Below are 27,850 nucleotides of genomic sequence, written 5' to 3'. Positions count from 1 at the left end.
TCAGATTGCTTTCACAACTGCCTGTCTGTGTTTACTCTTCCCAAACAACTCTCTCTCACAGTATCACAGTATCACCAAGGTTGGAAGAGACCTCAAAGATCATCAAGTCCAACCTGTCACCACAGACCTCATGACTAAACCATGGCACCAAGTGCCACATCCAATCCCCTCTTGAACACCTCCAGGGATGGGGACTCCACCACCTCCCTGGGCAGCACATCCCAATGGCTAACAATTCTTTCAGTAAAGAACTTTCTCCTCACCTCCAATCTAAACTTCCCCTGGGAGAGCTTGAGACTGTGTCCTCTTGTTCTGGTGCTGGGTGCCTGAGAGAAGAGATCAACTCCCTGCTGGCTACAATCCCCTTTCAGGTAGTTGTAGAGAGCAAGAAGGTCTCCCCTGAGCCTCCTCTTCTCCAGGCTAAGCAACCCCAGCTCCCTCAGCCTCTCCTCACAGGGCTGTGCTCCAGACCCCTCCCCAGCCTCCTTGCCCTTCTCTGGACACCTTCCAGCATTTCAACATCATTCCTAAACTGAGGAGCCCAGAACTGGACACAGGACTCAAGGTGTGGCCTAAGCAGTGCTGAGCACAGGGGTACAATGACTTCCCTGCTGCTGCTGGCCACACTCTTCCTGATGCAGGCCAGGATGAATTGTAAAATTCTTAGTACCACAGTACATTAGAGGTTCAAAGAGAGCTCAAGAGATCATTGGGTCCAACCCCCCTGCCAGAGCAGGATCACTTAGGGTGGTCCACACAGGAATGCATCCAGGTGGGGTTTGAAAGTCTCCAGAGAAGACTCCACAACCTCTCTGGGCAGCCTGCTCCAGGGCAACAGCACCCTCACTGTAAAGAAGTTTCTCCTCATGTTGAGGTGAAGTCTATGTTCAACCTTGAACCTGTTGTTTCTTCTTATTGCTGTGCACCACCAAAACGAGCTTGGCCCCCTCCACTCGCTCCCCACCCCTCAGCTATTGATAGACATTGATCAGATCCCTCTCAGCCTTCTCTTCTCCAGACTAAACAGCCCCAGGGCTCTCAGCCTCTCTTCACAGGGGAGATGCTCAAGTCCCCTAAGCATCCTTGTGGCTCTGATATTAAACTTTCTTTTTAACTTGTGTAAAGCTGAAAGTGAAAGACCATTACCCAGATACTCATGGGCACATAGTGCTAAAGTAACCCCAAACATTATGTGGAGTTGAAATACTCTTAGGAGTCCTGGACACTTTGGAGATGCTTAATTTAAGGACAATGAATATTCTGACAATGAAGTGTAGGCTTTTCAATTTCATCAGGTCTTACATAGGCTCTGACTATCACACCTACACTGACCAGCAAAAGCTCCCTCTAGTGAAGTACCACCCTGCAGATACATGGATAGATAAAGAGAGAGAGATTACTGTCCCCTGTGCTCCCATGATGAATGTATTTAGATCTCCTGATCTGTTCATCTTTATTTGATGCAGTGAGGCTCAAAATAGAATTACCTTGTGCTGGGTTCAGTGTTTTCTGCCTTAGATAATTATCAGCTATCAGTTGTAGAAACTTTAATGATGTTTTCCTGCAGGCTGCATACAACCTCCACCACAGGGCTTGAAAAGCAAAGTCACCCAGAACTATATCATTTTTCTTGTCAGGATTGAGCTCTAACACAGGTAATCATCTCTCTAACAGAGTGCCAGCCTCCCTTCTCTTTTGGTAAACATCTTTTATCTGATTCTTTCTAAATGCCAGCCACAAAAACTGACCAGCCACATGGTCAGTTAATAAGACTGGATGAGGCCCTTGGTGCCGTGGTTTAGTTGATTAGATGGTGTTGGGTAATAGATTGGACTTGATGACCTCAGAGGTCTTTTCCAACCTGGTTAACTCTGTGGTTCTATGTTTGCAATGTCACAGACTCATAGAAAGGTTTGGGTTGGGAAGGACCTTTGAGATCATTCAGTTCCAACCCCCCTGCCATGGGCAGGGACACCTCCCACCAGCCCAGGTTGCTCAAGGCCCCATCCAGCCTGGCCTTGAACACTTCCAAGGCATCCACAGCCTCCCTGAGCAACCTGTTCCAGTGTCTCAGCATCCTCACTGTCAAGAATTTCTTCCTCATCTCCAGTCTCAATCTCCCCTCTCCCAGATCAAAGCCATTCCCCCTCGCCCTATCGCTGCAAGCCCTTGTCAAAAGTCCCTCCCCAGCTTTCTTAGATCACTTACATCCTGTTTATATCCTATTTCTTCTCAGCAGTAAGAATTTCTGGTTCTCTAGCTAGCTCCCCAGACTCCTGGCACCGCTCTACAGACATCAGGAAAAGAATTCATCTGCTTTCCCATTTGCTTCACAGTTTGTTCTCAGCCCAGCTGAGTTTGAACTTAAAAATGCTACAAGCTGTTCTGTGGAAAACTTCAAATATTATCCCTGGCCTGTATGACCTTAGCAGCAGATCTATCTCTTTTAATGTCAGTGAAAAACCTTCCTTTAACTTCAGGGATGGTTGAATTAGACCCCAGCAATCTTGTTGCTCCTGAGTTTTGTTATTCTTTCTGCCAATGCCAGCCCGTTCTGGCTGCAGGGAGGAAAGTGGCCGAGCAGCTTATCCTGTGATTAATGCCTGCAATCACCTCAGACACGGAGAGCAACTTTACAAGTGTTGTTTTGTCAATCCTTCAGGTCCCAGAAGCAGATGAGAAGGCAGATAGGCTGTTCAGGAGATGTTGTGATAAGATAAGCAAGTCCATGGTCTGCGCTGCAGAAGCTGTGTCCCTCTGAGTGACAGCAGCCACTGATTTCCTTCTCCTTTAAGTGGCCACCTTAGGTTTAAACATCTCTTGAAGATTAGGAAAGGGAATAAAGGAAAGGAGATATGTCAGGATAATGATACAAAACTGGGGGTGTGTGGGGGGGTGGCTGACAGCCCATCAGGCTGTGCTGCCATCCAGAGCGACCTGGACAGGCTGAGAGCTGGGTGCAGGCAAACCACATGAAGGTCAATAAGGACAAGTGCAGGGTCCTGCACCTGGGAAGGAGTAACAGCAGGCACCAGCACAGGTTGGAGGCTGCCCTGCTGGAAAGCAGCTCCACAGAGAAAAGCCTTGGAGTGCTGGGGGGCAGCAAGTTCTGCATGGGACAGGAATGTGCCCTTGCGGCCAAGAGAGCCAGTGGGATCCTGGGGTGCAGCAAGCAAAGTGTGGCCAGCAGGGCTGGGGAGGTTCTGCTCCCCCTCTGTTCTGCCCTGCTGAGACCACAGCTGCAATCCTGTGTCCAGTTCTGGGCTCCCCCAGTTCCAGAGAGACAGAGACCTGATGGATAGAGTCCAATAGAGAGCCATGAGAATGCTTAGGGGACTTGAGCATCTCCCCTGAGAAGAGAGATTGAGAGCCCTGGGGCTATTTAGTCTGGAGAAGAGAAGGCTGAGAGGGATCTGATCAATGTCTATCAGTGTCTGAGGGGTGGTTGTCAAGTAGAGTGGGCCAAGCTCTTTTTGGTGGTGCAGTGGACAAGGAACAATGGATACAAACTTGAACATAGAAGGTTTGACCTCAACATGAAGAGAAAGTTCTTTACAGGGAAGGTGCTGGAGCCCTGGAGCAGGCTGCCCAGAGAGGTTGTGGAGTCTCCTGCTCTGGAGACTTTCAAAGCCTGCCCGGATGCATTCCTGTGCAGACTGCCTTGGCTGATCCTCCCTTTGGAAGGCAGGCTTTGGTTTGATGATCTCTGGAGGTCCCTTCCAACCTCTGACATTCTGTGATTAAGAAAGAAAGAAAGAAAGAAAGAAAATGGCTGCTCTTCAGCATTACAGCTGATCCCACTGGCTTTGCTGCTGCCTGAAATATTTGTTCCAAAGCTGAAATAATAAGCTGGATGCTTAATTCTGCATGGTTTGATGGAAAAAAATGGTAGTTTGCATAAATTCAGAGCTGTCTGCAAGAGTGCATGGAATCACACAAAGTAAAATCTCCCAAGCAAATTATCTTTTAGCAAAACATATGATTTTGCTGGGTCCCAAAGGATAAAGCAGGCTTTGTTAAAAGAATGAGGGCTTTTGTTCTGTGTTATGTAGCTGACAGGGAGGGGGGAAAAAAAAGAGAAAAGATGAAAAAATAAAGCAGTCAAAACGAAATCAAACATTTCTGTCAGTGGTGGGGAGCAGCATGGACTCACTGGCTGCTAACCTGTTTAGAATCATAGAATTGTCAGTGTTAGAAAGGACCTCAAGGTTCAGCCAGTTCCAACCCCCCTGCCATGGGCAGGGACACCTCACACTGCAGCAGGTTGCTCACAGCCACCTCCAGCCTGGCTGCAAACACCTCCAGGCAGGAGGCTGCCACCACCTCCCTGGGCAACCTGTGCCAGGCTCTCACCACCCTCCTGGGGAACAACTTCTTCCTCACAGCCAATCTCAATCTCCCCATTTCTAGTTTTGCTCCATCTCCCCCAGTCCTATCCCTCCCTGACACCCTCAAAAGTCCCTCCCCAGCTTTCTTGGAGCTTCCATCAGATACTGCAAGGCCACAATTAGGTCTCCTCAGAGCCTTTTCTTCCCCATACTGAACAACCCCAAGTCCCTCAGTCTGTTCTCATAGCAGAGCAGCTCCAGCCCTCTGCTCATCCCCCTGACCCTTCTTTGGACACATTCCAGCACCTCCAGACCTTTACTTATAATAGGGGCTCCAGAACTGGACACAGTGCCCCAGGTATGGTCTCAGCAGAGTGGAGCAGATGGGGAGAATCCCCTCTCTGGCCCTGCTGGCTGTGCTTCTCTTGCTGCAGCCCAGGCTCTGCTTGGCTCTCTGGGCTGCAAGTGCACACTCTCCCATTAGAGCTCATCTTTGATTCTCAGGTTTTCAGCTGAAGGCAGGCAAATGCTCCAAACATCCACTACAGCAACATGCAAGTGAGTTTGCATGAAACTGTGGTCCAAAGAGCTTGAGAGGAGACAGAGAGGAGACTTTGGGTGACTAGAAGCAAAACAACACAGTGGGAATCCAAATAGCTTTATCTGAGTGTGCAGTGACATAACAAAAGGGAGAGCTGAAGTGCATAGAAAGTTCAGTCTCAGGCTGGGAGAAACCATTTGGCTTGTTAGAAGTTTTCCTTGACTGCTGCCTCGCTGGGACAAGGCACAGTTCTTGCAGCTTCCAACAAGGAAGGCTGAAGAGGAAATGGAAAATGACAAACCCAAAATAACAAAAATACAAAGAAGTTTGCACTGGAGCAAATCCTTTGCACTTGTGAGGGGTGAGAAGGAAGCCAGGTCACATCTTCTGGAAGCTGGGTTATATCTTCTGAACGCTGGCCTGGGGTTTGCCATGACTGCATGCAGGGTAAAAGGTGACTGAATCCTCCCCTGCCTAACATTACCCTGCTCTCTCCTCAGCACAGCCCCAACCAGCAATTGTTGGTAGGCTCTTACTCAAGCTCTAATGACACCCAGAGCTCAGCTTCCAAAGGGGGAATTTGTCTTAGAGCAGTGTCTGGAGATAATGCAGTTAACAGTCTGGATGGAAGACCTAAATGGTGGTGTACTATGAGTTCTGATCTCTAGGAATCACTAAACTAAGATGGAATATCACAGAATAATATATATATATAGAAGATCTCTGCAGAAGGATCTTGTCAGGCTGGCAGAGTCCAAGGGCATGAGATTGAACATATCTAAGTGCCAAGTTCTACACACTGGCCACAACAACCCCAGGCAGAGCTACAGGCTGGGATCAGAGTGGCTGAGAGCAGCCAGGCAGAGAGGGACCTGGTGGGTATTGGTTGATAGTATGCTGAACATGAGCCTGCAGTGTGCCCAGGTGGCCAAGAAGGCCAAGGGCATCCTGGCCTGCATCAGGAAGAGTGTGGCCAGCAGGAGCAGGGAAGTCATTGTGCCCTGTACTCAGCAGTGGTTAGGCCACACCTTGAGTCCTGTGTCCAGTTCTGGGCTCCTCAGGTCAAGAAGGACATTGAGAGACTTGAAGGTGTCCAGAGAAGGGCAACAAGGCTGGGGAGGGGTCTGGAGCACAGCCCTGTGAGGAGAGGCTGAGGGAGCTGGGGTTGCTTAGCCTGCAGAAGAGGAGGCTCAGGGCAGACCACCCAGCTACAACCTCCTTTCAGGTAGTTGTAGAGAGCAATAAGCTACAAAGCATAGTGACAAAAGAAACCCAAAGCATACAGAGCCCCTTACAGCACACCCAAAGGTCTCCAACACTTCCCTTCTCCCCACCTGAGGGTACACTCAAAACCCCCAGGGCTCCTTCTTCCCCCCCCCATTGCTAGGCTGGTCTCAGGCTGGCCAGGGCTGAGTCTGCCCCAACCCCTTCTCCTCCTGGCATTAGACCCAGACAGACCTGAGAGGCCTTGAGATCCTCCCCCAGCATTCCCCACTAGGGAGCATCTCCCACGGGAGCAGAGAGGGAAGGAAGAGGCAGAGAAGGACTTTGCAGATGGATTTATAGGGTGCAGGATATTATGGGTAGGAAATAGACAGCTTCCTGTGTCCACCTACTGGCCTGGACCCTTGGGACACCGGAGGCATAGCCTATGTGGCAGCAACAGGAGGAACCCAGCCTGAACTGCCACAAATATTTTCTTGGGCTGCAGCCACGCTGGGAAGGGCTTGGAGACAGGATGCTGGCTGGAAACAGCAGAAGATCTCCAGATGAATGAGCCAGCCAAGGAGCCTGATTATTCCTGACCCTTGACAAAGACCTGTCCTTAGATTTAGATCCAAATGCTGTCTGTACAGATAGCAATCTCTTCGTTCATGATGGAAACAAAGATAGGTAAGCAATGGCTGTTGAAGTTTAAATATATAGATGTAAAAATGAAGAAAGAAATTAATTATCCCTTGAAATTGTGCCAGGGGAGGGCTTAGGTTAGAGATCAGGACAAATTTCAAAGCTGCAAGGCCAATGGCATCCTGGCCTGCATCAGGAACAGTGTGGCCAGCAGGAGCAGGGAAGTCATTCTGCCCTGGGCTCAGCACTGCTTAGGCCACACCTGGAGTCCTGTGGCCAGTTCTGGGCTCCTCAGTTTCAGAAGGACATTGAGAGACTTGAAGGTGTCCAGAGAAGGGCAAGGAGGCTGGGGAGGGGTCTGGAGCACAGCCCTGTGAGGAGAGGCTGAGGGAGCTGGGGTTGCTTAGCCTGCAGAAGAGGAGGCTCAGGGGAGACCTCCTTGCTCTCTGCAGCTCCCTGAAGGGAGGTTGTAGCCAGGTGGGGGTTGGGCTCTCCTCCCAGGCACCTAGGCCCAGAACAAGAGGACACAGTCTCAAGCTGTGCCAGGGGAGGTTTAGGCTGGAGGTGAGGAGAAAGTTCTTCCCAGCAAGAGGAATTGGCCACTGGAATGTGCTGCCCAGGGAGGTGGTGGAGTCCCCATCCCCGGAGGTGTTAAGAAAGGCTTGGATGTGGCACTTGGAGCCATAGTTTAGTTGTCAGGAGGTGTTAGGTTATTAGGTGATAGGTTGGACTTGATGATCTCTGAGGTCTTTTCCAACCTGTTTGATTCTATGATTCTGTGATTCTAAGAGTGGTCAACAATTGGCACAGGCTGCCCAGGGAGGTGATGGAGTCACCACCCTTGGATGTGTTCAAGAAACCTGTGGCCATGGCACTTTGGGACATGGTTTAGTGGCCATGGTGGTGTTGGGCTGATGGTTGATGGTCTTAGAGGGCTTTTCCCACTGAATCAATTCTGTGATTCCATGAGAAAGCTTTTCATTTCCTTTTCTTCACCTGAGCCATCACAACAGTGCAAGGCCAACTTCTCTGCTCTGTGAGATCTCTCCCTTATTCATCTTGCAGCATTGAGAGCTGTAGTGATTTTCTATTGGAGAAATTGATTTTCAGCCTGTTTCCATTCCTTTCTCTTAAGTAACTTTCATTTCCCATGTTCCCATCTGTAGGCAAAATCCCAGTTTAGTCAGGAGGTGCAGTGAATGGGCACAACTGAGTGACTATTACTGAAATGACTAAAGTGACTACTTTCTGTAACCCTCCTTTGTACCCAAGGAAATTATCACTCCTTAGCATCTCTGGACTGGCTTAATCTCACCCAACATCCTCTGTCTAAAGCAGACATATAATGAATGAGTGCATGCAGCAGCAGCAAAGACACACGTGCTGCATCCCCCTTGCTTTGCTGCACACTGAGCTGAGTTCCTCGTTTCACCTATCCAAATAGAGCAGAAAGTAAAACTCATCTGCTAGCTCTAGAGAAGATTGACAGACATAAGGATGAGCAGAGGATTCTTCATGCCAACCCTGCAGGACACTTGGGTTAAGATTTGTGAATCTCTATCAGGGATGATTTTGTGACTCTCCATCAGAGATGCCTATCTCTCCATGGCATCTGTAGAGCCAGGTGAATGTCCTCTCCTAGGTTAGGAGTTGTGACTCTCCATCAAAGATGATTTTGTGACTCTCCAACACTCATGCCTAGCTCTCCATGCCATCTGTAGAGCCAGGTGAAAGTCCTCCCTTAGGTTAGGAGTTAGTTGTGACTCTCCATCAGAGATGCCTATCTCTCCATGCCAACTGCAGAGCCAGGTGAATGTCCTCCCCTAGGTTAAAAGTTGTGACTCTCCGTCAGAGATGCCTCTCTCTCTATGCCATCTGTAGAGCCAAGTGAATGTCCTCTCCTAGGTTAAGAGTTGTGACTCTCCATCAAAGATGATTTTGTAACTCTCCAACACTCATGCCTATCTCTCCATGCCATCTGTAGAGCCAGGTGAAAGTCCTCTCCTAGGTTAGGAGTTGTGACTCTCCATCAGAGATGGTTTTGTGACTCTCCATCAGAGATGCCTATCTCTCCATGGCATCTGTGGAGCCAGGTGAATGTCCACTCCTAGGTTAGGAGTTGTGACTCTCCTTCAGAGATTCCTGTCTCTCCATGGCATCTGTAGAGCCAGGTGAATGTCCTCTCCTAGGTTAGGAGTTGTGACTCTCCTTCAGAGATGCCTATCTCTCCATATACCATGTATACAGTGAGCTTAATGTCTTCACTGAGGTTAGGATTTGTGACTCTCCCAGAGAAGGGCAACAAAGCTGGGGAGGGCTCTGGAGCACAACCCTGTGAAGAGTGGCTGAGGGAGCTGGGGGTGTTTAGCCTGAAGAAGAGGAGGATCAGGAGAGACATTATAGAACCACAGAATCATAGAATCAATAAGATTGGAAAAGACCTCAAAGATCATCAAGTCCAACCTGACACCCAACACCTCATGACTACTAAACCATGGCACCAAGTGCCACGTCCAATCCCCACTTGAACACCTCCAGGGATGGGGACTCCACCACCTCCCTGGTTAGCACATTCCAATGGCTAACAACTCTCTCTGGGAAGAACTTTCTCCTCACCTCCAGCCTAAACCTCCCATGGCACAGCTTGAGACTGTGTCCTCTTGTTCTGGTGCTGATTGCCTGGGATTGCTCTCTACAACTCCCTGAAGGGAGGTTGCAGCCAGGTGGGGGTTGGTCTCTTCGCCTAGGCACCCAGCCCCAGAACAAGAGGACACAGTCTCAAGCTGTGCCAGGGGAAGTTTAGACTGGATGTTAGGAAGAAATTTCTTCCCAGCAAGAGAGATTGGCCATTGGAATGTGCTGCCCAAGGAGGTAGTGGGGTTCACATCCCTGGAGGTGTTTAAGAAAAGCCTGGAGGAGGCCCTTGGTGCCATGGTCTAGTTGATTAGATAGGGTTGGGTGATTGGTTGGACCTGGGGATCTTGGAGTTCTCTTCCAACCTGGGTGATTCTGTGATTTTGTGACTCCATCAGAGATGCCTCTCTCTCCATGCCATCTCTAGAGCCAGGTGAGTGTCCTCTCCTAGATTAGGGTTTGTGACTCTCCATCAGAGATGCCTATCCATAGAGCCAGGTGAATGTCCTCTCCTAGGTTAGGGTTTGTGACTCTCCATCAGAGATGCCTATCCATAGAGCCAGGTGAATGTCCTCTCCTAGGTTAGGGTTTGTGACTCTCCATCAGAGATGCCTATCCATAGAGCCAGGTGAATGCCCTCTCTTAGGTTAGGGTTTGTGACTCTCCATCAGAGATGCCTATCCATAGAGCCAGGTGAATGTCCTCTATTAGGTTAGGGTTTGTGACTCTCCATCAGAGATGCCTATCCATAGAGCCAGGTGAATGTCCTCTCCTAGGTTAGGGTTTGTGACTCTCCATCAGAGATGCCTATCCATAGAGCCAGGTGAATGCCCTCTCTTAGGTTAGGGTTTGTGACTCTCCATCAGAGATGCCTATCCATAGAGCCAGGTGAATGCCCTCTCTTAGGTTAGGGTTTGTGACTCTCCATCTGAGGTGCCTATCTCTCCATGTCATCTTGTTACAGCTTTAAGACTAATGTCTTAATTGGAAATAAGTATTCCCAGAGGGTTTGAGCCTGGGGCATGGGCAGTCTTTAGGGGCTGGACAGAACAGATAAATTGATCTCATCCCATTGGACTGCAGGATTTCTCACACTTTGCAGCTCAAGCTTGTTTTGTCTCTCCCTGGGCTGCCTCTGCCTTCCTGCTTGCTTCTCTGTTCTGCCTGTGACCTTGCATGCTGCCTGCCTGATCATCTTGTGTGGGTTTGCAAAGGCACAGGGTGGGAGAGGTAACTGGGACTGGCTGTATGCAACCCTCAGGGCTCTGTGTCCAGGGTGGAGGGAGAGGGCTGAGTTACTCTACTAGGGGATGTTGAGCTGTTGTTGAGCTGTAAATACATGTCAATATATTTTCTACCTGTTTATTGCCTTTTGTACTTCAACATTTATTCTACTTTTGTCAATGTAATTTTGTTTTACTTCCAAATTCTGAGCAAGTGGTGGCCAATGTACTCCTGGGGGTAAATTTCCAACCTCTAGGGTGGTGCAATCCAAACCCACAACACATCTGTAGAGTCAGGGGCATGCCTGCAAAAAGGCCATGAGTGCCCTCAGAGAGCAAAGGAAGGGCAGGAAGATGGGCAAGCTGGGGACAAAACTGCACCAGGGAAGGCAGGAGCAGGGGGAAGGAGGAGTTGAGAGGTATCACAATGTCAGAAAGGTTGGAAGAGACCTCAAAGATCATTGATTCCAACCTGTCACCACAGACCTCATGACAAAACCAAGGCACCAAGTGCCACATCCAAACCCCTCTTGAACACCTCCAGGGATGGGGACTCCACCACCTCCCTGGGCAGCACATTCCAATTATGAATGACTCTCTCAGTGAAAAGCTTTCTCCTCACCTCCAGCCTCAACTTCCCCTGGCACAGCTTGAGACTGTGTCCTCTTGTTCTGCTGCTGGTTGCTTAAGAGAAGAGACCAACCCCTTCCTGGCTACAAGCTCCTTTCAGGTAGTTGTAGAGAGCAATGAGGTCTCCCCTGAGCCTCCTCTTCTGCAGGCTAAGCAACCCCAGCTCCCTCAGCTTCTCCTCACAGGGCTGTGCTCCAGACCCCTCCCCAGCCTCCTTGCCCTTCTCTGGACACCTTCAAGTCTCTCAATGTCCTTCTTAAACTGAGAGGCCCAGAACTGGACACAGGACTCAAGGTGTGGCCTAAGCAGTGCTGAGCACAGGGCACAAGGACTTCCCTGCTCCTGCTGGCCACACTCTTCCTGCTGCAGGCCAGGATGCCCTTGGCCTTCTTGGCCCCCTGGGCACACTGCTGGCTCATGTTTAGGCAGCGTCAATCAGCACCCCCAGGTCCCTCTCTGCCTGGCTGCTCTCAGCCACTCTGACCCCAGCCTGTAGCTCTGCCTGGGGTTGCTGTGGCCAAAGTGCAGCCCCTGGCACTTGGACTTGTTGAATGCCATCCTGTTGGCCTCTGCCCATCTGTCCAGTCGGTCGAGGTCCCTCTGCAGAGCCCTTCTGCCCTCTAACTGACCAACATCTGAAACTGGAGAAGGCTAAAAGCTAGGGCTGTGAACCATGTGAGGCAGCAACGAGGGGTAGGAGAATATGACAGGCAAGAGGCTGTGAGTTAAGATGACTAATATGAGAAACACCTAACTACAGGCATAAGATAGGGATGAGTAAAAGGCTAGAGGGAAAGTATGAATTATGCAGCTGATTAGCCTCTCTGACTAGGAATGGAAACCTTCAGGGGTGGAATGGCAGCTCCTCACAATTTAGGGGAAGGCAAAGAGGCTCTGAAATCTCCTTGCAGCAGCAGAGGGAAGGCTACACTTTTGTGCAGGTATTTTATTTTTAACTTGAGGTGACAACAATAAAAAGCAGGAAAGGAAGAGCTCTGAGAGCAGGTGGCTTGCCAGCAGAAGTGGAAAGGGAAAAAAAAAGTCAGCAGGCAAGCAAAAGCAGCAAGGGCAGGAGTAGAGAACTCATTTTAAACTCCAGATCCCAATTAAAGCTGAGAAGAAGATTTTTAAGTCCCTTAAGGGAAGGTGGCTGGGGAGATGTCATTTGGAGCTGCAGAAATCAGGCAGGCAAGGAGACAAGAGGCTGGCTTTAAAATTTAGAGAGAAGAGACCTCAGTGGCAACTTCTAAATATGACACAAACTGTAAACAAGGCAAGGAAGAGTCATTACAAAAGAAAATCCCATCCTGGGCTGCAGCAAGAGAAGCACAGCCAGCAGGGCCAGGGAGGGGATTCTCCCCTTCTACACCACTCTGATAAGACCACATCTGGAGCTCTGGGTCCAGTTCTGGAGCCTCTGTGCCAGGAAGGATCTGGAGGTGCTGGAAGGTGTCCAGAGAAGGGCCACAAGGAGGAGCAGAGGGCTGGAGCTGCTCTGCCATGGAGAGAGACTGAGAGAGTTGGGTTTGGTCAGTTTGGAGAGGAGAAGGCTCTGAGGAGACCTCATTGTGGCCTTCCAGGACCTGAAGGGGGCTCCAAGAAAGCTGGGGAGGGACTTTTGAGGGTGTCAGGGAGGGATAGGACTGGGGAGGATGGAGCAAAACTAGAAATGGGGAGATTCAGATTGGATGTGAGGAAAAAGTTGCTGCCCAGGAGGGTGGTGAGAGCCTGGCACAGGTTGCCCAGGGAGGTGGTGGCAGCCTCCTGCCTGGAGGTGTTTGCAGCCAGGCTGGAGGTGGCTGTGAGCAACCTGCTGCAGTGTGAGGTGTCCCTGCCCATGGCAGGGGGTTTGGAACTGGCTGATCCTTAAGGTCCCTTCCAACCCTGACAATTCTATGATTAAAAGCAAAAAGAGGAGATAATTTCTTGCAGCCATAACTAACTCTCTTACCAAAGGGAAATCAAGCCTTGCACCACAACATTCTTGTACCCATCTTTATATTTCTTCTGTAGAACTATTAATCATACCAGAACTACCCAGATTTAGTTGCAAATAATCAAACCAGGATGGGTTTTAAAGCTCCCAAAACAACCCCCAATTCTGCTTGTCAGTGAGGGAGAAGCCTGAATGTCTCTAGAGGGGAAACCTGAGCAATAAAAACCCCCCAAACCCCTATCACCAATGGAAATACCCTGGTACAGCCAAGGCAAAAGCTGCAGCTCCCATTGCTCCTGATAACATAAAACAGCCTAAATTGCTTGCTCTAGGGAGCTACAAACCATAATCTGAGGCTTCTGTTACTTGTGTCTGCTCAGGAAATGGATGGAGTGAAATAGAAATGGATAGCAGGGAGCATGTGTGTGGTGTGTGTCTGTGGTGTGTGAGCTGAAGGCAGTGCTTCTGTGCTGTGACTCACACATTTGCACCTTTGGAGAAGCAAATACTCAATCTGGTTATTTTTGTAGGTGAGGGGCTTTTTGTTGTTGTTGTTATTTGCTAGCAGCCCTGAAGAAAAGGCCTTGGGGGTGCTGGTGGAGGAGAAGCTCAACAGGAGCACTTGCAGCCCAGAGAGCCAAGCAGAGCCTGGGCTGCAGCAAGAGAAGTGTGGCCAGCAGGGCCAGGGAGGGGATTCTGCCCCTCTGCTCCACTCTGCTGAGACCCCACCTGGAGTACTGCATCCAGTTCTGGAGACCCTATTATAAGTAAAGGTCTGGAGGTGCTGGAAGGTGTCCAGAGAAGGGCCATGAGGATGAGCAGAGGGCTGGAGCTGCTCTGCTGTGAGCACAGACTGAGGGAGTTGGGGTTGTGCAGGCTGGAGAGGAGAAGGCTCCCAGGAGACCTCATTGTGGCCTTCCAGGATCTGCAGGGGGCTGCAAGAAAGCTGGGGAGGGACTTTTGAGGGTGTCAGGGAGGGATAGGACTGGGGGGGATGGAGCAAAACTAGAAATGGGGAGATTCAGATTGGGTCAGTTGGTAGCACATAAGACCCTTAATGGGAAGCTTGTGAGTTCAAGCCTGCAGTGGGCACTATTGTCCTCCCTACTCTAGTCATGGGGTCTGTGGTGACAGGTTGGACTCGATGATCTTTGAGGTCTCTTCCAACCTTGGTAATACTGAAATGAGAATACTGAAATGGGTGTCAGGAAGAAGTTGTTACCCAGGAGGGTGGTGAGAGCCTGGCACAGGTTGCCCAGGGAGGTGGTGGCAGCCTCCTGCCTGGAGGTGTTTGCAGCCAGGCTGGAGGTGGCTGTGAGCAACCTGCTGTAGTGTGAGGTGTCCCTGGCCATGGCAGGGGGGTTGGGACTGGCTGATCCTTGAGGTCCCTTCCAGCCCTGACACTTCTATGATTGCAGAAGTGCTAGCCCAGAAGAGCTTCAGCTCCAGTTCTTGGAAGTAATAGATCATTGACACTGCTACAAATTGAGGGCCAGACACTTCCTTCAGATGTAAGGTTGCAATTGGAACTTCTGAAGAGAATTATTCTGATTTCTTTCAGCACAGCAGTCCTCCTGGCTACTGTTATCAAAAGGAGCTGATATTAGGCAGCTATGCCAGTAGAACTCAGGGAAAATTCAGTTAAAGATATGAAATAAAGGTATTGGTTAACAGCTAATGCTTAAAAATAGATCTATCCTACCCCCAGTGGAACAGAGATATTCAGATTAAAAGCTGAAGCTGTGTGTGAAATTCCATGTCTGTGTTCAGCAGTGCACTTTACAATCACAGAATGCATCAGGCTGGAAGGGACCCTCAGAGGTCATCTTGTCTAACCCCCTGCAGTCAGCAGGGACACCTCCAACTAGATCAGGCTGCCCAGAGCCACATCAAGTCTGACCGTGAATGTCTCCAGGGATGAGGCCTCAACCACATCTCTGGGTAACCTGTTCCACTATGAGAATGTCTCCTTCTCACCTCTTAGGAGAAAAATATGTTAATTAGCTTGAAGATAATTAGCTTAAAACATACTGACATCATAAATTGTTGGCCACCGTGTATAAGTGATAGCCAAGCTATTGATGCTATTAGAGTCATTGATGAAGATGACAGAGAGAGACACAACTCTCTTTCTACCCTGGGATAGGACAAGGAACAATGGATGGAAACTGCAGCACAGGAGCTTCCACCTCAACAGGAGGAGGAACTTCTTCACTGTGAGGGCCACAGAGCTCTGGAACAGGCTGCCCAGAGAGGTTGTGGGGTCTCCTTCTCTGGAGCCTTCCCAGCCCTGTCTGGATGTGTTCCTGTGTGACCTGTGCTGGGTTCTATGGTCCTGCTTTGGCAGGGGGCTTGGACTGGATGTTCTCCAGAGGTGCCTTCCAACCCCTAACATCCTGTGATCTTGAGGAACCTCATCTGCTCCTCCAAACCCATGAAACCCCAAGAGAAACAGGTCTCCTCGCAGAAGGGTGACCTGCTCTCCTCTCTTACCCTCAGCAAGTTTGCAGCTGACACTGAGCTGGGTGGCTGTGTTGATCTGATGGAGGGCAGGGAGGCTCTGCAGAGAGGACTGGACAGGCTGGATCAAGGGTCTGAGGCCAACAGTGTGAGACTGTATGAGTGGGTTAGTTGTTTGGGTGGTGTTGGATTGGTTGATGGGTTGGATGCGATGATCTTGAAGGTCTCTTCCAACCTGGTTTATTCTATGTATTCTATGAGTTCAAGTGTTGAGTGCTGCACTTAGACCACATCAACCTCATGAACATGGACTCAAAGATCTCCAGAGGTCCCTTCCAACCCCTTGCACCCTGGGATCCTGTGGACTCATCTATCAGGCTGAAGGTTGCACTCAATGCAATTTTGGGCTCAAGATGTGGGCAAGTGTGATCTAAGGACTGCTTGAGCTTCTGAAAGGTCTTTAATGCCTAGCTTATTATATTTTTTAATATCTATTTTAAACATTTTCACCATCTAGAAGGCTGCCAGAGCTGCAGTGCTTTGAGGCTCTCCTTGTGTATCCCATGCACTTGTTTCTGGGATGCCTCTACACCCAGTATGGTGCTTTCTGAACCAATTGTCCATATGCTGGGGACAGTCTGGATTCCAGGGAATAATTTGTGAAGCAGTTCAGTTCTATTACAGCATAGAACAGAACAGAACAGAATAGAATAAACCAGGTTGGAAAAGATCTTTGAGATCATCAAGTCCAACCAATCTCCCAGCACCATGTAATCAACTAAACCATGGCACCAAGTGCCTCATCCAGGCTCTTCTTAAACACAGTGATGGTGACTCCACCACCTCCCTGGGCAGCACATTCCAGTGGCCAATCTCTCTTGCTGGGAAGAAATTTCTTCCTACCATCCAGTCTAAACTTCCCCTGGCACAGCTTGAGACTGTGTCCTCTTGTTCTGCTGCTGGGTGCCTGGGAGAAGAGACCAACCCCCACCTGGCTACAACCTCCCTTCAGGGAGTTGTACACAAGAAGGTCTCCCCTGAGCCTCCTCTTCTCCAGGCTAAGCAACCCCAGCTCCCTCAGCCTCTCCTCACAGGGCTGTGCTCCAGACCCCTCCCCAGCCTCCTTGCCCTTCTCTGGACACCTTCAAGTCTCTCAATGTCCTTCTTGACCTGAGGAGCCCAGAACTGGACACAGGACTCAAGGTGTGGCCTAAGCAATGCTGAGCACAGGGCAGAAGGACTTCACTGCTCCTGCTGGCCACACTGTTCCTGATGCAGGCCAGGATGCCCTTGGCCTTCTTGGCCCCCATGGCACACTGCTGGCTCATGTTTAGGCAGCTGTCAATCAGCACCCCCAGGTTCCTCTCTGTTGGCAGCTCTCCAGCACTCTGACCCCAGCCTGTAGCTCTGCCTGGGGTTGCTGTGGCCAAAGTGCAGCACCTGGCACTTGGATTTGTTGAATGCCATCCTGTTGGCCTCTGCCCATCTGTCCAATCAGTCGAGGTCCCTCTGCAGAGCTCTTCTGCCCTCCAACAGCTCAACACCTGCTCCCAGCTTGGTGCCATCTGCAAATCTGCTGATGTGATTTGATGATGATGTGACAAATACCCAATGCAGAACCTACCAAAGAGCAACTTAAACCCCATGAGAACAACCCAAAGATTGCTTGCTGGAACAAGAAGCCACTTATTGATGAGCCACCTCTCTATATTTAGGAGCTGTGGCTTCATAACCTTTATAGTGGCTACAGCTGACCAAGGGAAAAGTAGACTGACAGAGTGCATCCTGGAATGAAATTGATGGGCATGGCAGCTAGCTAGGTCCAAACCAGTGCAGAGCACCAAGCCTACATCTCAAATAAAGACATCTCTGTGACAGAGATACAGTGCCACTGGTGCAAGATAACACATTTATGATAAAAAGCTTCTGTGATAAAAAGCTTCTGTGATAAAAAGTAGGGTTTGGAATAGAGAGAAGATAAATCTTTCTCTCTGCTGCATGGAGATGTGTCCAAAGCTAAAGGAATCTGCTGCAGGATCTGACCTGAAATGAAAGGTTATGTGCAGTGGTGATGTATGGCTGGATGGGGTTTGTTTCCCTAAAGGAAAATCCAAGGAGAAAAATCAGGGCATAAAAATTAGTTATGGAAGCTTCTTGCCTCAGATATATCCTTTGTCACTTGGATTGCAGAAGGGTGACAATTCTGTCACAGGAGGGACAGATCTGATGTCTCTCAGCAGGCTTCAGGCTGTTTGTGTGAGTCCCCAGTTGTGGCTGTGTGGGTTTGTGGTTGCAAACATAGGAAAAATAAATTTCATAGAATCAGAGAATTGTCAGGGCTGGAAGGGACCTCAAGGCTCATCCAGTTCCAACCCCCCTGCCATGGCCAGGGACACCTCACACTGCAGCAGGTTGCTCACAGCCACCTCCAGCCTGGCTGCAAACACCTCCAGGCAGGAGGCTGCCACCACCTCCCTGGGCAACCTGTGCCAGGCTCTCACCACCCTCATGGGCAAGAACTTCTTCCTCACATCCAACCTGAACCATTCCATTCCCCCCAGTAGTTTGATGTCCTGATGCTGTGGTGCCCAAAACTGCACAGAATCCTTGAGGTGGGGCCATAACAATGTGGTTAGGAGTGGGACAGTCACCTCCCAAGACCTGCTAGCAGTGCTGTGCTTGATGTACCCTGGGACATGGTTGGCCCTTTAGGCTGCCAGGGCAAACTCTTGCCTCACCTTCAGCTTGCTAATCAATCTGTTTCAGCTCCTAAACTTCCAAGACACCAGGTTATTTTGCAGGTTGTGTTTAGAAACAGTCTCTGGGTCCCTGCAGTGTGTAGAACACTTCTCCTGGCTCATTTCCACTTTGGCACAGTCTGGTCAGCAAAGTCATGCAAGATTTGCAAGTGCCTGTTCCATATGAGTGGAGACTTCTTGTTGATTGTGCACTTCTTGTACAGGCTGCAAACACCTCCAGGCAGGAGGCTTCCACCACCTCCCTGGGCAACCTGTGCCAGGCTCTCACCACCCTCCTGGGGAACAACTTCTTCCTCACAGCCAATCTCAATCTCCCCATTTCTAGTTTTGCTCCATCCTCCCCCAGTCCTATCCCTCCCTGACATCCTCAAAAGTCCCTCCCCAGCTTTCTTAGAGCCCCCTGCAGATCCTGGAAGGCCACAATGAGGTCTCCTCAGAGCCTTCTCTTCTCCAGACTGAACAACCCCATCTCCCTCAGTCTGTCCTCATAGGAGTGGAGCTCCAGCCCTCTGCTCATCCTCGTGGCCCTTCTCTGGACACCTTCCAGCACCTCCAGATCCTTCCTGGCACAGAGGCTCCAAAACTGGACCCAGAGCTCCAGCTGTGGTCTTATCAGAGTGGTGTAGAAGGGGAGAATCCCCTCCCTGGCCCTGCTGGCTGTGCTTCTCTTGCTGCAGCCTTTGGTGCCTTCCAGCTGAAATCTCTTAACTGGCTTTTTAATGTGAATTGGTCCTGCAGTCTTGGGATGTTACTTTGTGCTGTCATTTCTTTTACTGGCTCCATTTGGAAACTCAAACTACTTCCTGGTTCCATATCAGCATCAGGCATCTCCCTTTACTTCTCAGTACCACTTCTTAATATGAAACCATAGATTCACAGAATGCTTTGGCTTGAAAGGGGTCCTCAAGATCATCCACTTCCAATTTTCCTGCCCTGGGCAGGGACACCTCCCACCAGCCCAGGTCCCTCAAGGCCTTCCAGCTGCAACACAAACAACTAATATTTGTGTAAAAGCTCCAAGTTTGAGCCAGTTCAGCTTAGGGTCCTGCTTACAACAACTTCTGGCACAATAGGATCATTGTGCAGCATGGCAAGCAGCAGATCACATCCCATAAACATGGACTTCTAACAGCTCTCTGCCATGCAGGCACCAGCCTCATTTGGCCACTGTTCACAGAATCATTGAATGGTTTAGGTTGGAAGGGACTTTCAAGCTCATCCAGTTCCAACCCCCTGCCATGGGCAGGGACACCTCCCACCAGCACAGGTTGCTCAGGGCCACATCCAGCCTGGCCTTGAACACCTCCAGGGCTGAGGCATCCACAGCCTCCCTGGGCAACCTGTTCCAGTGTCTCACCACCCTCACTGGAAAGAATTTCTTCCTCATCTCCAGTCTCAGTTTCCTCTCTTCTCCTCTAAACTAATGTACAAAGAAGAGAACAGAAGTACAATGAGCATGCTTATGATCTGCACATATTCACTGCAACAACAATTAGTTCTTTTAAATTGTGTCAATAAATCATTAGCCTTACTAACTGCATTATTGTTATTCCTAGAAGCACTGGAAACAGAGGAGCAGCCTCTTGTGCTTTTCTGATCAGGCAACAAGAAGGTTGCCCCTGCCAGAGGTGTTTCTAAGTTTTGTATAGCCTGCACGAAAGGAGGAGACAAAAGATGGCTCCATGAGGATCAGAAGCACTGAATCCAGAGGCTCATTGGTTGTCTATGCTTTGATAAGTTGTCTGTCACCAAACATCCAGCCAAGAATCCTGTGCTTGTATTCTAGGGCTTGGAACTAGCTGATCTTCAAGGTCCTTTCCAGCCCACCCCATCCTGTGATTCTATGGGAATGGCTCTAAGCTGGAAGAGGGTAGGTTTACACTTGAGAGTAGCAACAGGGAGGGCAGTGAGACACTGGCACAGGTTGCCCAGGGAGGCTGTGGCTGCCTCCTCCCTGAAGGTGTTCAAGGCCAGGCTGGATGAGGCCTTGAGCAGCCTGGGCTGGTGGGAGGTGTCCCTGCCCATGGCAGGGGTTTGGAACTGGATGCTCTTGGAGGCTGTTTCCAGCCCAAACCATTCTATCATTCTATATTTCACTGTATTTTACAGATTGCACAAGCATCACAATACTGAAAGCAATTTGGAGCTGCCTGGTAAAGTGGCTGACTTTTATGCACAGTTAAATTCATTTATGTTCCTGGTACCTAAGTGGAGACAGACTTAGCATGGTGTCAACTCCAGTTACACTCCTCCTTGTTCTTTCTCCATTCTTTGTTGCCCTTCGTGACTCCACAGACTGAATGCCTTTCCCTTCAACTCTGGCTTTCTCTTTCTTAGACAGCAATGTGCCCTTGTGGCCAGAGAGCCAATGGGATCCTGGGGTGCAGCAAGAAAAGTGTGGCCAGCAGGGCTGGGGAGGTTCTGCTCCCCTTCTGCTCTGCCCTGCTGAGACCACAGCTGCAATCCTGTGTCCAGTTCTGGGCTCCCCAGTTCCAGAGAGACAGAGACCTGCTGGGAAGAGTCCAACAGAGAGCTATGAGGATGCTTAGGGGACTTGAGCATCTCCCCTGTGAGCAGAGACTGAGAGCCCTGGGGCTGTTTAGTCTGGAGAAGAGAAGGCTGAGAGGGATCTGATCAACGCCTATCAATATCTGGGGGTGGGTGGGTGTGTGTTAAGTGGAGGGGGGCAAGCTCTTTTCAGTGGTGCACAGTAATAAGACAAGGAACAACAGGTACAAACTCAAACATAGAAGGTTTCACTACAACATGAAGAGAAACTTCGTTCCAGTGAGGGTGCTGGAGCCCTGGAGCAGGCTGCTGAGAGTGGTTGTGGAGTCTCCTTCTCTGGAGACTTTCAAAGCCTGCCTGGATGCATTCTTGTGCAGACCACCCTGGGTCACCCTGCTGTGGCTTGGGGTTGGCCTGGATGATCTCTGGAGGTCCCTTCCAACCTCTAACACTCTATGATTCTATGACAAACACTCTCCATGCAGTTTGCAACAATCCTCCTTCACGTGGCTGGCAAAAAGCAGACTTTATTGTGCTTTGGTTCCCCTGTGAAGTGCTGTACCACTGGTATTTAACTACCTTCTTCCTTGCCACTATTGCTTTGCTTATCTCTCCAGCACAAGTCAGTACACAATTTTTTGTCCTTTTACAGCTCCATACAAAGGGATGTGAGTTGTGTCCCTCTGCCAGGTGATGCTGTTGGTTTTCCCTTTTGAATTAACTCAGCTTTATGGTCTCTGTCCTTACCCAGATTAACAGGACAGAGGTTTGCCTTTGCCTGTGCAGTGCTGGCATACCAAACATGTTTCCCTGGAAACTTTAAATCTCTCCTGCAACCATTTCCATGTACAGTACCCACACCAGACAAGCACACTGGAGGTTAAAATCACTATTAAGCTCTCTGCTTCTTTGTTGGAAAATGCATGGATTTAAAGCACTCCAGGAAAACCCTTTTGGGGGGAGCAGAGAATTGTTTCAGTTGGAAAAGACCTCCAACATCATCCAGTTCAACCATCAACCCAACACCACCATGGCTGTTAAACCATGTCCCCAGGTGCCACATCCACAGGTTTCTTGAACACTTCCAGGGATGGGGGCTCCACCACCTCCCTGGGCAGCCTCTGCCAATCCCTGACCACTCTTGCAGCAAAGAAATGTCCCCAATATCCAAACTAAACCTCCCCTGGCACAGTTTCAGGCCATTTCCCTTTTTTTAAAGGATCACAGGATGTTAGGTGTTGGAAGGGACCTCTGGAGATCTCTGAGTCCACCCCCCGTGCCAGAGCAGGAGCATAGAATCCAGTGCAGATCACACAGGAACACATCCAGGTGGGGCTTGAGAAGCTCCAGAGAAGGAGACTCCACAACCTCTCTGGGCAGCCTGCTCTAGGGCTGTGTGACTCTTACAGTGAAGGAGTTCTTCCTCATGTTGAGGTGGAACCTCCTGTGTTGGAGTTTCTATCCATTGCCCCTTGTCCTATCCCAGGGTGCAACTGAGCAGAGCCTGTCCCCTCCCTTCTGACCCCCAGCCCTCAGCTATTGATAGACATTGATCAGATCCCCTTTAAGTCTTCTCCTCTCCAGACTAAACCACTCCAGGGCTCTCAGCCTCTCCTCACCAGGCAGTTCTCCAGTCCCTTCATCATCCTTGTAGCCCTCAGTTGGACTCTCCAGCAGATCCCTGTCCCTCTTGAACTGGGGAGCCCAGAACTAGAATCAATATTGCAGGTGAGGTCTCAGCAGGGCAGAGTAGAGGGGGAGGAGAACTTCCCTCGTTCCTCTGGACACACTCCTCTTGATGCACCCCAGCACTGCAGTGACCAAACATTTCAGAGAGCAAAGAATTAATCATTCTTGTAATGAACCTGGCTTGTGAAATGATTTCACTTCTAGACTAATTGCATTCCCTGGAATACCTCTTTAGAACTCTTCAGAGTTCTGCTGAAATGTTTACCTCTAATTGCCATGCGAAACGCTCCTGCCCTTTCCTCTGGGTAGGGCAAACCCAGCTCTCACTTCAGCAGAGATTCTCTGCATCAGTCAAGAATATTTGGACTGCTTTCCTCCTGCTGTTCACAGCTCTGACTTTCTCTTCAAAGCTATTCATAGATATTTCCTCAGCCTATTTTTTACTGACAGATGCCCGTTCAATATTCCCCCCCTCTCTCCTCCCCTCCTGCCTTTACTCTTCCCTTTCTCTGCCTCTCTAACCTTGATCCTAAACCAAACACTAAGGTACTGGGAAACAGGAAACAGACAAGTGTGCATAGATGGGGTTGTTCAGTCTGCAGAAGAGGAGGCTGAGGGGAGACCTCATTGCTCTCTCCAGCTCCCTGTGAAAGGAGGTTGGAGCCAGGTAGGGGCTGGTCTCTTCTCCTTAGTATCAGGTGGTGGAATCAGGGGAAATGGCCTGAAATTGTGCCAGGAGAGATTCAGGTTGGAGATGAGGAATAATTTCTTTGCTCCAAGGGTGGTCAGGGATTGGAAGAGGCTGCCCAGGGAGGTGGTGGAGTCCCCATCCCTGGAGGTGGTCAAGAAATGTGTGGCCATGGCACTTGGGGACGTGGTTTAGTGGCCATGGTGGTGTTGGGTTGATGGTTGGCCTGGATGATCTCAGAGGGCTTTCCCAACCCAAACAATTCTCTGAAAAGGTTTTCTTAGAGAGTTTTAAATGCAAGTATGATTCTACATATGCTCACATATAAACAGCCTCACAAGTGTGGTTAGGACTCTTCAGCTGTGCTCTTCACAGAACCTGCACCTCCCAGGCTTTGCCATTCTTAGCCTGCCTTAGAAGGAAAGCTCAGCAAAGCTGCCAAAGCAGCATCACCTAGGGCAGGTCATGCAGGAACACATCCAGATGGGTCTTGACAGTCTCCAGAGACGGCTCTCTGGGCAGCCTGCTCCAGGGCTCCAGCACCCTCACAACAAAGAGGTTTCTCCTCATGTAGAGGTGGAACTTCCTGTGTGTCCAGGTCATCTAAGCTGTGGTTGATTCTCTTCCTGACCTTTACTCCAGCAGTGACTTCTAAAGGGCAAAACCAAAGCATCTGAAATCCCAACAACATGGCTTCCCTTTATTTGTAACCATGGATCAGATCTCCTCTCAAGCTTCTCCAGACTAAACAGCCCCAGGTCTCTCAGCCTTTCCTCATCACACAGATGTTCCAGGCCCTTCAGCATCCTTTTAGTCGTGCAATAGGCTGTCTCCAGTACTTCCCTCTCGAACCAGGGAGCCCAGGACTGGACACAATACTCCAGATGTGCTTTTACTGTGGCAGAGTAGAGGGGAAGGAGAACCTCCCTTGACCTGCTGGTCACATTCTTCTTAATGAACCCCAGGATGCCATTTGGCCTTCTTGGCTACAAGGGCACATTGCTGTCTCATGGAGAACTGATTGTCTACTAGGACTCCAAGATCCATTCCAGCAGGTCAATCCCTAGTCCATAGTGGTGCATGGGGCTGTTCTTCCCCAGGTGCAGGGCTCCATGCTTAGAGGCAGCTGCACATCTGGTAGTGTTTGTAGACTGTGTTTTCAGACTGGTTTTGAAGTGGAAGCTGGAATATAGAATCTTAGAATTGTTAGGGTTGGAAGGGAGCTCAAGGCTCAGCCAGTTCCAACCCCCTGCCATGGCCAGGGACACCTCACACTCCAGCAGGTTGCTCACAGCCACATCCAGCCTGGCTGCAAACACCTCCAGGCAGGAGGCTGCCACCACCTCCCTGGGCAACCTGTGCCAGGCTCTCACCACCCTCATGGGGAACAACTTCTTCCTGACATTCAATCTCCCCATTTCTAGTTTTGCTCCATTCCCCCCAGTCCTATCCCTCCCTGACTCCCTCAAAAGTCCCTCCCCAGCTTTCTTGGAGCCCCCTTCAGATCCTGGAAGGCCACAATTAGGTCTCCTGGGAGCCTTCTATTAATTATTGCTATTCACTCTGGAGAAGAGTTCTTGTGTACATAACGACATCAGGAATTTTTAGGCACTCTGAGGTATTTACAGAGGCACTATTACTTTTGCTTTTCAGAAAGGAAAACAATGGGTGAGAGAGAATGTGACTTGCCAAAAGGTCACAGAGTAAATATTGACAGAGCTGGCTTCCAGGATGGAATCTTGGCTTCTGGGAAACCAACAGCAAACCTCCCCGAGCCAGCAATGGGCTCTCCTCCCAGACTCCTGTCCTGCCTAGAGGCTGCTGAGGGGGACTGAAGAGAAAATGTGTTACTAGAAGGCAGCTGGGGTGTTTCAGGATGCGAGGCTCTTCCTCCCGGCTGAGCGCTCCCGGCGCGGTGCGGTGCGGTGCGGTGCCCTGGCTGTTACTGCGCTGGCTCTCGGGAGGGGGTGCTGACGGCCGAGACTCCAGCAGGGTTAGGAACGGGACCCTTCTCTCCCCCCTCTGCAGAGCTGAGGGGTGATCAGGATACGCGAGCAAACGCTCATCAGCACGACTGCAGGCTCGTGTGACACCGCAAGGATCACTCCTCCAGAACCAGAGTGCCGCAAAAGGGGTTCTCAGTCACAGCTAGCTGGGACTAGATGCGTCTGTGGGTACCGCTGTCTTCTCACCATGTCAGGCAGAGAGTTAGTGGTAGTGACAGAATTATGTAAGGAAGTGAATCATGAAGATGTGAGAAGGAGAAGCTGAAACATTTAATGCTAAATTTAAGGATTGAGAAAGAGACTCAGTTTCCACACACAGAGTGCTGAGCCCAAATGCTTTCACTCCTCCCAGCCTGCCTATTTTCCTCAGCACTGACACGTATTATTACACTTCTTGTGCTTCGTGCTCCAGTTTCCATCCAGCCTGACTTCCATGTCAGTAAATGCATGCCTGACACCAGCCTGCCTCTTGCCATCCTCTTTTTATTAGATGTTTGCCTCACTTTGCTACCAAACGTCTCTGTGAGAGGTCTGAATGCAAAGGCACTGGTTAATGTCTGCACTTCCAAACCAGGGGCAGTCACCACCGGCTCCTTTCCACCTAGTTTAAATGGCTCTTACATTTCAGCTGACATATCTCACTATTTTTACCACCTTTGGAACTTGATTTTTCTCCACAGAATCACAGAAACATTCAGGTTGGAACAGACCCTCAGGATCACCAAGTCCAACCCAGAACATTACTCTATGAGGTTCACCCCTAAACCATAGCCCCAAGCACCACACCCCAACCACCTTGAAGCGCATCCAGAGTTGGTGACTCCACCACCTCCCTGGGCAGCACATTCCAGTCCCTGACCACTCTTGATGGGGAAAAATGTTTCCCACTGTCCAGTCTGAAGCTACCCAGGGGCAGCTTGAGGCCATTGCCTCTTGTTCTGTCACTAATTCCCTGTGAGCAGAGACCAGCAGCAGCCTCTCCACAACCTGCTTGCAGGGAGCTGTAGACAGCCAGGAGGTCTCCCCTCAGCCTCCTCTGTTTCACACTATCCATCCCCAGCTCCTTCAGTTGCTCTCCATCACATTCCTTCCCAGGCCCTTCCCAGCTTCCTTGCCCTGCTCTGCCCTGGCTCCAGCACCTCCACATCTCTCTTGTGTTGAGCTGCCCAGAACTGGGCACAGCACTTGAGGTGTGACCTCCCCAGAGCTGAGCCCCAGGGGACAATCCCCTCCCTGCTCCTGCTGGACACAGCACTGCTGATCCCAGCCAAGATGCCTTTGGCTTTCTTGGCCACCTGGGCACTGCTGGCTCTTAACTAGCTGCTTGTCCCTTAGCACCCCCAGGTCCCTCTCTGGCAGGCAGTTTCCAGCCACACTGCCCCAAGCCTGCAGCATTGCTTGGGGTGGTTGTGACCCAAGGTCAGGACCTGTCACTTAGCCCTTGTTGAAGTTCATCCTGATAATATTGCCCATGGATCCAATCCATCCAAGTCCCTCTGCAGAGCCTCCCTACCCTCATGAAGATCAACTCTCCACCTAACTTGGTGTCATCTGCAAACTCACTGCTGACACACTCAGGATGCTCCTCTTGTGCAGAGGGGTTGGAATGCATTCGTAACAGACTCACAGAAACCTTTTGGCACCTTGCCAAATGATGGTGCAGGGAAGGCAAACCAAGCAGGCTACGTGATGATGACCATGCTTCAAGGGATGGTGGTAATGAGTGGGGAAGTAAAAGGTTACCTGAATGGCATTTGTCACATTCCATCCTGCTTCCCAGCTGGTGATCAGTTTGGCCTGGGCATGTGGCAGGGGAGCTGGGGACTTGTATTCTGCATCCTGGTGACAAACATCAAGCTCAAAGTTCAGGGGTCCATCTGGTGCCTCTCCCTCCTCACTGTGACTGCAGCCCAATTCATCTCTCCTAGCAAAATTCATCTGCTCTTCATCAGCACCTCGGCAGCTGCCCCATCGCCCCATTGCCAAGAAGAGAGATGGGGTCTCCCTGAAGCAGGTGAACAGGGATGAAGCAGTCTGCTTCAGGTGAGCCATCATGAATATTCCAGCAGAAGCCTCTCCTCACATGCCTTTATTTGTTTTCAGCAGCTGTACTTCGTTAATCCTGTTTGTTAGGCCGGCTTTGATGCTGGAGCTATGATTAATGAAGTTTCTTCTCCATAGTTCATTTATTTGTGCTGGTTTCAAATGCCAGGTAAAGAAGTGTCTCCAGGGTTTTCAACACACTGCCCAGAGCAGTCTGTGGCGAGATTTAGCAGTCTGCAAGCTGCAATTTACAATTCAAATCCTTTTGCCTTTTTACCTATGGTATCTACGATAGATCAGTCATTCATGAAGCATCTACAGGTGGCTGCAAGAAGCTTTTCCTGCAGATTATGCAGGTTTCCAAGACAAATAAATAGTTCTGCCAAAAGGAGGAGGGGGTGGGGGGGGAGGGGGAAAAAAGCTTCATTAAAAACTAGAGTTGATGGACTGACTGCTAAGCAGATGCATGTAAACAAGTTCATGTTGCCAGATGTGAGCATTTTCTGCTGTGTTTCAGTGTCTACAGAGGTCAGTAGAACTTTAAAAATGTTCTTGAG

General features: G+C 50.0%; 1 protein-coding gene across 1 annotated transcript in view; it reads right to left on the bottom strand.

Moving 5' to 3' along the window:
* Positions 1 to 27,302, bottom strand: part of LOC104304327 (vesicular inhibitory amino acid transporter) — a 36,875-nt gene extending 9,573 nt beyond the window's left edge. The window contains exon 1 of the mRNA XM_009905055.2: positions 26,994 to 27,302. Within this exon, the coding sequence (XP_009903357.2) occupies positions 26,994 to 27,302 (309 nt within the window). The remainder of the gene's footprint in view (positions 1 to 26,993) is intronic.
* Positions 27,303 to 27,850: the final 548 nt, after the last annotated feature.

Source organism: Dryobates pubescens, chromosome 28 (genome assembly GCF_014839835.1).
Source record: "Dryobates pubescens isolate bDryPub1 chromosome 28, bDryPub1.pri, whole genome shotgun sequence".
Taxonomy (NCBI): Eukaryota; Metazoa; Chordata; class Aves; order Piciformes; family Picidae; genus Dryobates; species Dryobates pubescens.
This window is presented reverse-complemented; position numbering and strand designations above follow the sequence as displayed.